Source organism: Tympanuchus pallidicinctus, unplaced genomic scaffold (assembly GCF_026119805.1).
Source record: "Tympanuchus pallidicinctus isolate F22 unplaced genomic scaffold, pur_lepc_1.0 scaffold7, whole genome shotgun sequence".
Taxonomy (NCBI): Eukaryota; Metazoa; Chordata; class Aves; order Galliformes; family Phasianidae; genus Tympanuchus; species Tympanuchus pallidicinctus.
The window spans coordinates 8,401,246-8,411,569 of NW_026294791.1; the positions used below are offsets into that span (position 1 = coordinate 8,401,246).

At 52.4% G+C, this 10,324-nt stretch overlaps 1 protein-coding gene across 1 annotated transcript; it reads left to right on the plus strand.

Moving 5' to 3' along the window:
- The first annotated feature begins 333 nt into the window (after positions 1–333).
- Positions 334–7,646, plus strand: LOC128072564 (uncharacterized). The gene is made up of 2 exons (XM_052666479.1): positions 334–1,338; positions 7,194–7,646. Exons 1-2 carry the CDS (start codon positions 861–863, stop codon positions 7,367–7,369), a joined length of 654 nt encoding a protein of 217 aa, XP_052522439.1. The 5' UTR covers positions 334–860; the 3' UTR covers positions 7,370–7,646.
- Positions 7,647–10,324: the final 2,678 nt, after the last annotated feature.

The following is a 10,324-nucleotide window of genomic DNA, read 5'->3' on the forward strand; positions in this document are numbered from 1 at the left end:
AGCGTGCATCCGCGCCCACGCGCGCCCTCGGGCTGCTCGTCGCCGCGTCTTCTCCTCCAGCCGGGAGCCCGAGCCGAGCGCAGCGTTGGGGATTAACTCCGCCGAAGCACGGGGCCGCGCGGGACGGGGGCACCCACGCAGAGCTCGAAGGGAGCTCCGCAGGGAGCACGGCATTAAGCCAGGCGGGGCGTCGCATAGCCGCTGCCTCGCTGAAGCCCCCAAGGTAAAAGCCGACGATTGGTGCCTTCCGGATAGCACAGGGCTCTGGGTTCTTGTTCTTAATTTTTTTGTTTTTTTTTTTTTTTCCCCCTGGATTTTGTTTTTAAAGGCATCGATCGGGAGATGTGGGCAGAAATTGTTGCTGCTGCTGGGGCCGGGAGCTGAGCACCTCCGGAGCACACCGGGAGCAGCTGAACTTTGGCGCTGGGGAAAATCCATTTCTCCTCCGTAAACACTTTGGGGACGACCACAGCGCATCACCGCACACCAAGCGCTGCAGCACCCGGTGCTGGAGCGACGCTGAGGGGTTCCTCTCTCGCCAAGGACGGACACCTGTGTAAAGAGCTGGGGAAGGGCAATTCGTCTTTCTTTTCCAGATGACTGAAAATACCGACAGGATCGTGGCTCTCTGCTTTCCATCAGCAAGTAGCATTAGGGAGAGGCAGCTGAGGAATGGAAATGATGTTGCTCCAATTCATCCCAGCATCTACTTTTTCCCAAGGGACTCCATGCCCATAGGGGTTTGCTGCATGCATATCCAGCAGTGAGGACAACGGTACCACGGATGCATCCCAACTGGATCATGTAAGAATTTGATACTGAGAAACCCACCCCAGTGAGACTTTCTCTGCCTGAAGTATATGGTTCGGTGTAAGCACAGCAATTTTTGCCTATTTCTCTCCCTTTTACATCTCTTGGGCTCGGAGATCTCTGCCCTCATTGCAACTATGCTCATTTGCAACATCAGTGCCATCAAAGATTGGAGCACTTTCCTCTCCCAGATCCTCCCCAGCGTGAACAAGACCCTGAACTTGGTGCAGCAAGTGGAAGCCACTACCAGCTCAGTGGTGAGCGTCCTGCAAGACCCTGAGCAGGACAGCTACCTGGCCAACAGCCAGCCCATGAACTCCAGCAACTTCACGGCTGGCCTTGACCACTTGTTTCAGTACTCTTACTCTGACAATGACCAGCTGTACAAGGAGTACAAACCCCCTCCTCGCGACGCCATCCCTCTGCCCAAGGCTGTCCTCTACCTTCTCATGGCAGCCCTGGTGGTGGTGGCAGTGGCGTACGCCATCGTTGGGCACCTCATCAAGGACCTCATTCATGACTTTATAGGTGAGTGTGAGCATCGTGTGCTCAAAAAGATCATGCAAACCATTTTCTTGGGTGTGGGTGGATGTTAGACCAAGCCCTGACCCCTTTGTGTTTTTGTGTGTGAATGTAACCCATGCACTGGGTTCTCTGTACTGAGCTGTAGATTGATCAGCTTTCCAGAGGAAATCCTTGGGCTTAGTCTCTTCTTAAAGAAGTGAGGCTTGTGCGTGCGTGTGCATGTGCATAAATGTGTGTGTGTGCATACGTCTGTGCTGCCAAATGCTTTTAAACCCATTTGCCAGCTTCATCTGAGCTTTAATTAAAGGTCTCTGACACAAAAAGTTTCATGGCAACAGACACCTGAGCACAGGGTAGCAACCCAACAAGAAAACCTGCATTATCAACTTAGCACCTCATTGTCATTGAATCATTGAATCATTGGAGTTGGAAAGGGCCCTTAAAGGTCATCTGGTCCAACTCCACGGTTATTAGACACCAGCAAACCTCCTAGGAAATACAGCTCAGCCACCTTGCTGCCCTACACGGCACCCAGCACAGTGATCACAACCTCTGGAGCTGCTGCGACGACTCTGTGAGATGACAGTACAGAGAGTGAATATTACTGTGAGATGTGACCTCCTGGCTGCTTCACATCCTCCTGTTGACGATACATGAGGTCTCTTGGCATTAGCCACATGAGCTGGACGCTGCTGGCTGCTGCCACTGTGGGAAGGCAGCTGCACTTGGCTGGTTGTGGTGAGCCCTCACCAATATTGTTGGGTTTTGCCCCCAGATTTGTTTAGCTGGTCATTCACATGTTCCCTTAATTTCCCCTTTAATTTCCCTTTATTTTCCTTTTCCAAAGGAAAGCCCCTGGGGCAGGCAGTTCCCAGATGTTGGGGACAAAAAGGGGAAAAACCCCTGGCAAGGGCTTCAGGGGCTCATGTGAGGCTTAGCTGTGGTGAGGGCATGGAGCTGCTGCTGAGGGCTGCCCTCATCCCAGCTGGGGGAACAAAAACAGACTTCAAGTGTTAAATCTAACACTTAATCAGCAGCTTGCTGGGTTTATAATGTTTTTTTCGCTCTGGCACTCATCTTACATTGCATTGCCTTCCCAGCACAGGTGGGCAGCAGGGGCAGAACCTATAAATACACTGCTGCCCTAGGACCGGGTCAGCCCAGCACCCTGTGTGTTGTCCCCACAAGGTGAACTCTGTTGAACTCTGTCATCTACAAAGCCCTTCACAGAGGGATTTCCTTTGGATGTTCTAGGGCCATCTCAGAGCTGGATGGGCACAGAGACAGCACAATGTGTCTCTCCAGGATCAGCCCTTCTTCAGGTTGGACGATCCCCTCCTTCCGAGCCCAACTCCAGCCTGTACAGAGAGGGCTGCATTCCAGTGAGTGTGCTCCAAATGACTCCAGGGACAGGGCGGAAGGACTGGGGCAGTAAATAAGAAGCTGCTCTATTAGCTGCTCAAACACAATGACTGGATTTATACGCTCAGCAGCAGCTCAAACCTCCCCTATCAGCATTTCTGTGCTAATCATATTTAGAAGGATACAGAGACAGATGGAAATAAGATGCCAAAGGGCTGGAGCCTGTTTCGGAGAGATTAAAGTATGAATAGTTAATCACTGCCTTAAACATTCCCTCAGCGACGGCAGAGAGGATTTTGACTCCCCAGTACCTGCCTGTAAGGCACAGCTCACCGGGACTGCGCACGGCGGGCAGAGGTTTGGGTTGGCCAAGGGGCTCACTGCTCCTTTCCCATGCTGAATCCGAATGGGCAGTTAAGCCCTTTGCTGCTGCTTTTTAAGAACTCAGTGAGAGCGTGGACCTGGTGGGCAGGCAGCCCCAAGGGGGGAAATGATGCTCTTCCCATAATCCTGGCCAACAGAGTGCCCACGGAGGATAAGCACAGGGCAAAATCCCTGCCAGGGCAACAGCAGCCCCAGCAGCTGGGGGTTCTTCCAAGAATCCACAGCAAACAAGGATGGAGGTGAGCACCTGGAGATGGGAGGAAGGCTGCATGCTGGGTGAGGATCAGAGCCGGCTAAGACAAATTGGAATGAAGTGTTCAGAAAGAGGCTTAACTCGGAGCGCTGCTGGAGACAGCAGGTGCTGCCTTGGCAGATGAGCAGCCTGTCACCAACGTAGGAAGTGCCTAATTACTGCAATCCTGGGGAATCAGCCTGCCCTTCCTCCTCCCTCCCCAGTTCACTGCAAATTGCCCTTATTTAAGCACAAAGTAAAAGAAAGAGGGGGAAAAAGGGGTTAGGAATGAAATATAAGAAAAGTTTGATTCAAAACAAAGCAGTTGCCATGGGGATGTGTGCTGTGGGTGATGCCCAGGGGATGCACCGGGCTGTTTGCAAGGGACCCATATGGGAAGGAGCTGTTGTTTGCATGGGAGCTGATGCTCCACAGTGTCCCCAGGGCAGCCCAGGTCTCCTCACATCAGTGATTCACAGTGCCCTTCCTCATATCCCCCCTTGGAATGGTCCCATGCAAGGCAGGCTCTGGTGGGACAGAGCTGGGTGCTGGCTTTGGGGCTGCTCAAAGCCCCGATCTGTCCTTGCAGTGGGGTCTTTCTTCTCTTCACCCTTTCACCCCATTGGCTGTATTTTTATTTTTCAGCCTTATCTCCATCCACCACATTTTGGGTTTCTTTCAAGGAGCCGTCGTCTCCTTGAACAAAGAAACTGTGCATGAATGTATTGCTGAAAATAGCTGCTGGGTGATCCTGCAGGGAGCTGGGATCTGCTTTAATTGCTCCCACGCAGAACTGCAGGGCCTTTGGATGCTGCATCCTGTGGCTGTGTCGGGAGGCAGGGACTGCAAATGGTGTCAGCCCCATCAGAGAAGACTCATGTCTTCTCTTCAGAGTCTGCTTTCCGGATGATTCATTTGCCTATCAAGGTTGTTGGAAAAGAATAGACTATGTCAGGCTCCCCTCTGTGTCCCCATCTCAGTTGCTGACCTCCCCCGCCTCAGTTTCCCTTTGGGGCTGGCTGTGCTGGTGCAGAGAAGCCCTTTGAAGTGGAAAAATCTGGGAGATATCTGCAGACCTGTGGGTCAGGACCTGCTTCACACGAAGTGCTTCTGCTCCTGCTGCTGGAACAAGGGCTTTTTTAGCAGCCCTTTTCACACCTGGCTCCATTTGAAGCAAATAAAGCACGAGCACGAGGGTGGTTGTTCATCTAACACATTTCCCCTTCCGCTGCTTGTTGCCAGCTCTGCAGGGAGTGTGAACATCTCGCTCACTGGGCTGCATTTAAATCCCAGCCCTTCACTGCTCCCTCTGCCCCTCTCATGACCGCAATTCTCATTCCTGAAGACAAATCCCTACTCTTTTGAGGTCGCAACCAGATCCGTTTTCCTGGCAGTTGGGCTCTTCTTTGCTCCAAAACAAGATTTCATTCTCCTCTTGGTAGCAGTTGTGTCCATTTTACGTTGCTTGTGTGCCTGCCTGTCAGATTTACTAGATGGAGAGAGAAATACCCATCATGATGCTAAGGGCTTTATCTGCTTTCAGCTAGTAACCACTGTTCCTCTTCTCCTGGCTACTCTCACCTCCATTAGCTGGTTACAAATTCTCCTGCAGCATTTGGCACTGGATGTTTCTAACTTGTGCTTCAGTATGATGCATTTCAGTATGAAATGCAGCCCCACATACCTGTCGCTATCCTCATCCATATCCATCCCTATCCCCATCCCATCCCAGTTCCATCCCTATCCCATCCCATTCCCATCTGTATTCCATCCCATCCCTATCCCCATCCTCATCCTCGTCTCCATCCCCTGCAAAGTTTCTCCCTCATCAGAGCAAGTTATCATTGCAGGGGGGCCAAAGACATTCATTCTGTCCCCTGCCTGGTCCCTGCTTAAGGGACATCCTGAGGGACCCCATTTTCTCCCCTGCTGTGATTCAGTCCCCACATCCTATCCCAGAGCAGACAACCACTGCCAAAGATGCACGATGGGGGCTGGCAGGAGATAAGGACATCAACATCTTTATGGCTGTACCTTCACGGACCTGCTGGCAGAAAATCCTCTGCTGGTTCCATGTGGGGCCTCTCTGCACTCCATGCCTCCCTTCATCCACATACAGAACCACACTGCAGTTACAGGCCATAAATGGCCACAAATAACGTGTAATTGCGTAATTACTTCACTCCTTACTAACACAGTCAAATCATAAAGGCATCGCAGTAAATACCCTCTAATGACAACCTAATTACATCTTCCTGCAGATTACCAGGTAATTAGATCCAGCAGGCTCCAGCAATAATTCCCAGGGAAACTGTGGTTGGGATTAGCGCACACAATCCAGTCCGCACGCACTCGAGAAGCAGCCAGCAGCCAACCCTGAAAACCAAGCAATATCCTCCTAGATGTGACATTTTCTCAAGGAAATGGCTTTTGCTGAGCTCTCCAGTGCTCTCCCCAGTGATTAACTTCTGCACTTCTTCCTTTACCGCTGCCTTGCCATGTCATGCTCTTGCTTCTCCAAGAATGCATCTCAAAGGGCTCTCCATCTGGCCACCAATTGCCGCCTCCCCTTGCTCAAACATGTTGTCTCATCTTCCCATTCTTTGTGCCCTCTGCACACTGCAGCTCTCATCCAATCACTCCTGGGATGTGGAATCGAAGAATCATAGAATATCCCAAGTTGAAATGGATCCATAAGGATCATCGAGTCCGACTCCTAGGTTGATATATGAAGTCCCATCGCCCATCTTTCTGCATCCTCCAGGTTATTCCCCCTTTTCCCAACCAGACCATCTCCCATGGGAGTTTTAGTGCTGACGTCAAGGAAAAAGCCAGCCGAGGGCTTTAATAGTATTTGTAGGGGTGATCTCTTTATTGCCTTCTGATTCCGTGTCACAGCAAGATGCTGCATGAGGAGTACCAACCAGCCTGGGTGCCTACGGGCACCATGACCTTCGGGGTGACATGGCCATCTGGTTCAGCCTGGAGAGAAAAGTTAAATAATTGCATTGCAACAGGCAAATTGGACTCTTGATCCGAATGTGTCCCTTCCAGTTTGGGATATTCTGTGACTTTATGATTCTATAATAACTGCATCAAATTGATATCTTCCAGTAGACTTTTCAATTTTTCCCTGAATGGCAGTGACATGTTGATCCCCTTTCACCCCCACTTGGTCAGGTCAGGCACTGCAGACCAAAACCTACCCCAGAGAGGGTTCCTGTGCTACCTGAAGAGGTTTCCATTGCCTCCAACCCCAGGAACAACTCTCCTCTCACCTGGATTTCTCTATCTCATTTTTTTCTCATTGCTTTTCTCATTTCTCATTCCCAACTCCTCAGAGCAGCCCAAGGAGGGTCCCAAGCCCCACATGGCTGCAGTGCATTCTCACATGGGGATACATCCCCAGCCACCAGCTCAGGACATTTTTCCTTATTCCAGCAGCAGATGCATTGGGATGTCACACGGTTACTTAATCATCCTCTCCATTCCTGACAGCAAAAAGCCATGGCACAGAACACACTGCTTGCTGGAGAGCCCAGATGCACGACTCGCTTCGGAGACACTTAATTTTAATTTTCAGGATTAGCAGCATGATTTCATTTGCCTGAGCCAGGAGGGCCTCCAGGAAGCAGCAACCTGAGAAATGGGAAAAAGAAGAGGGAAAAGCACAGGCTGTGCCACAGCACTGTGGTGATGAGATGGAGTGATGGGGATGGGACAGAGATGCGGACAGGGATAGAGAAGGCAGGGGATGCTCCTGGGACCTCATACTCAGAGCTCAAGATTCAATGGAGGATGGGAATGGAGAATTTCCCACCTGGGTTTTGGATCTGGGAACAACCAGAGATAACCGTATTTTTTCCTCCTTCACTCCCAGATTGGATCTTCGGCCCCAACCCAGATGACAACAGCAACAAAAGCGACGTCAACTGCATCACCAGTAGCGTCAATGAGATGAGTGAGATGCCCGAGGTGCCGCGCCACCACAGCCGCCAGCCCCAGGACGTGGTCATCGCCATCGGCGAGACCTGCCACCTGCCACAGCAGACGTGAGCAGCGTGATGGGATGGGCATGGCAGGGAAGGACCAGGGGAAGTCTCCTTGTTCGCCTCTACCACCGACAGAGGACTGTCTGCTGCTGAGCAACCGGCACTGCAGGGATGGGGGCAAAGGGAAAGGGGCTGTGGGATGAGCGGAGCCTGCAGGGCAGAGCCTTCCAGGTTCTAAGGACATTGCCAGGGCCACGGGATTGTCAGTCCTGTGGGTCTATCAGCTTCCTTTTTTTCCCCATGAATAACGAAAGAGCAAATGGAGAAATACAGTGAGCAGAGGCGAGGCAGAGAGAAGGGTGATCCTTTGGCATGCGGCTGTCCTGCGTCATGGGAATGGGGTGGTGGGAAGGGCAAAGTGAGGAGACAAGAAAGATTTACAACAAATACATGTGCCTACAAATCTCTCCCCGCATACCCATGCAGTTGGAGAGATGATGCTGGAGGGGAGGGCAGGGACCCACCAGCAGTGAACACAGCTCTTTGGGTCCCCATTTAGCTGCATCCCTGGCTCATCCCCTCTGGGTTCCCTTTGTCACCTCCAAGCTGGGTGACTCCCTGAGGGTGTGCTGGGGTCACCACCGCCACACGTGTGATGTTTGAAGCAGGATCCACCATTTCTTTGTACAGCACAGCTCTCTACATCTTTTCCAAATTCAAAAAAGGCCAGAGGGGCTGATCCTGAGCAGAGTCAATTGCCCAAGCCCCAGGGTAGCCATAGCCGGGGTTGGAGCATCATCTGCCTCCCAAAAGCATGAGGCTGTGGTTGTCTAGGGAAGTGGTGCTGTAATGGGGAATGCCAGGGGATGGGGAGCAGTTCTGTATGGGTGTACAGAGCCTGAGGGTGACATGAGTCCCCGTTAATTCTCTGTGTATATGTATGTATGTCCCTGTCTGGCAAGGTGGGGGCACTTCTGCTGATCCCACCACTGAGGCTGCACTGTCACAGCTCTGGCCCACTGCACTGAGCTGGACGAATGCTTTGTCTGGGGGGCCAGGGGCAATGCCTGCAATTTTGGAACCTTGGAGCAGGGCTGCAGCGATGGAACTGGGGAAATTTGGGAAGATCTCAGTTCCTGGGGGGCAGAAGCTTTCCTGGGAGTTGCGGGTCTCCTCATTGCCCTGACTTCTCAGCATCCGGGGCTGAGCATCGGGTTCTCCAGGGCTCTCAGCGACAGTGTCCCTTTGTCACCCGCTGTCCTGGAAGGGACACGGCTCCCTCCTGTGGCCGCTCTTCCCGGGCCTCCTGCAACCGTAACGCCTCCCCGTGCGAACGTCGCAGGGTGGTGGGACGTGGCCGAGACCCCAGAATGTGGCAGGAGAGAAAAAGGAAAGGCTCGTCCTGCAGAGTGGCACAGCTGTAAAGCAGTACTGCAAGAGCACGGAGCACGAATCGTTGCATCATCAGCAACTGATGGCAGCAGGGATGCACAGAGCTCTGCAGCTCCCAGTGATGCCACGGCTGATCCACTGAGCTCCCATGCGTGCAGGTTTGGTGAAGCACAGATCCTCTCCAGGTGCTGAAGGGGGGTACCTGAGGCAGCCTGGAGCTGTGCAAGGCTTTTGGCTGAAAACAGTTCCCCAAAAAAGCAGTGCTTTTTTCAATCCAGCCTTCCTAGAGGCTGGGAAGGGCCTCAGCATAGCTCCCTAAGTCCTGCTTTCCTCCCATAAGCGCCTTAGGGTGCAGGGTGAGAGGTGCCAGCACTTTTTATAGCAGCCGTAATCCACACTGCTCTTCTTGCATGAAGCACAGCCTCACAAGTGGCAGGTTTCCAAACCCTAAAATGGCCTCAAACCCCCATGGTTCCCAGTAGAGAGATGTGCAGAGGATGAGCAAAATACCTAGGGGGAGACACGACACCCACGCTGGCTGAGGGTGGTGGGTTCCTTCCTTCCTAATACCTCCTGTAATCAGAGGGAAACTCTTGGCAGGGGAGATGTGACCTTTCCCACAAGCTTTAGGTGCTGGTGGAGCTCCACACTTCACATCTGGATTTAACACCAAGACCTGAGCTTTGGTGTTTTATTTGGCCAAAATCAGCCACCAGTCCCAAACTGCCACTGCAGGATGTGGGACTGCAGTTATGCCGTGGTCATCTGTGGGCTCCTCACTGCATGTCTCATACCAGCACTGCAAGGGCATGTCCTGGGGATGAAGGACATGAAATGGGGCAGCAAGAGGCTCCAGGTGGTGCTAAAGAGTGACTGGGAGAAGTGTATCAGCGGGCCCACGCAGGCTCATGTCCGGATGTCACCATGAGAAGAGGCCATGCAGGACAGGGACATGGGCTCTGGGTGGGTAGGGGGACTCAACACCCCAATTTCCCTGGTATTTCCCAGATCAGTCCCTCCCCAGCCCCAGCTACCACGCCATCTCTCTCATAAGCAACTCAGTTCTTCTCTCCAGCCAAAAGTTCCCAGGCTGGAGCCTGTCAGCAGCACCCAATGTGTTTTAACCTTTGGCTGCTTCTGAGACCTTGTGCTGCTCATGATGATGCCCTTTTCTCCAGGTCCCAGGAGCAGGGCAGCATGGGAAATCCTGCCAGTGGCTGTGCAGAGCTCGCTGTGCCAATTTTTCCCTGCTGACAATCCAGTCCTTATCTCCCACAGCCTCTTTGCAAAGTATTTACTGTAATTTTCCCTCTAAACACCCCATGGAAAAAACAACAGAGGGGTTCTGTGAGGTCAGGCTGGGCTAACACGATAAAAGCAGATTGATTTTTCAGAAGAGTGATTCTGATTTCTCCTCCTCCTCACCCCAAGAGAGACCTGAGCAGGGCTGGTGGGCAGAAGACAGCGACAGGGTGATCCCCAGTGGGGTGAGCAGCAGTGTCACACCTACGATGGCACAGAGCGAGGTGTCCCCAGGAACGCAGTGGGACATTTCCTAGGCAATGGGTCACAGAGGAGAATAAAGTGGCATACATATCTGGTGTGTAACCCCCAGAGGAGCAGAACA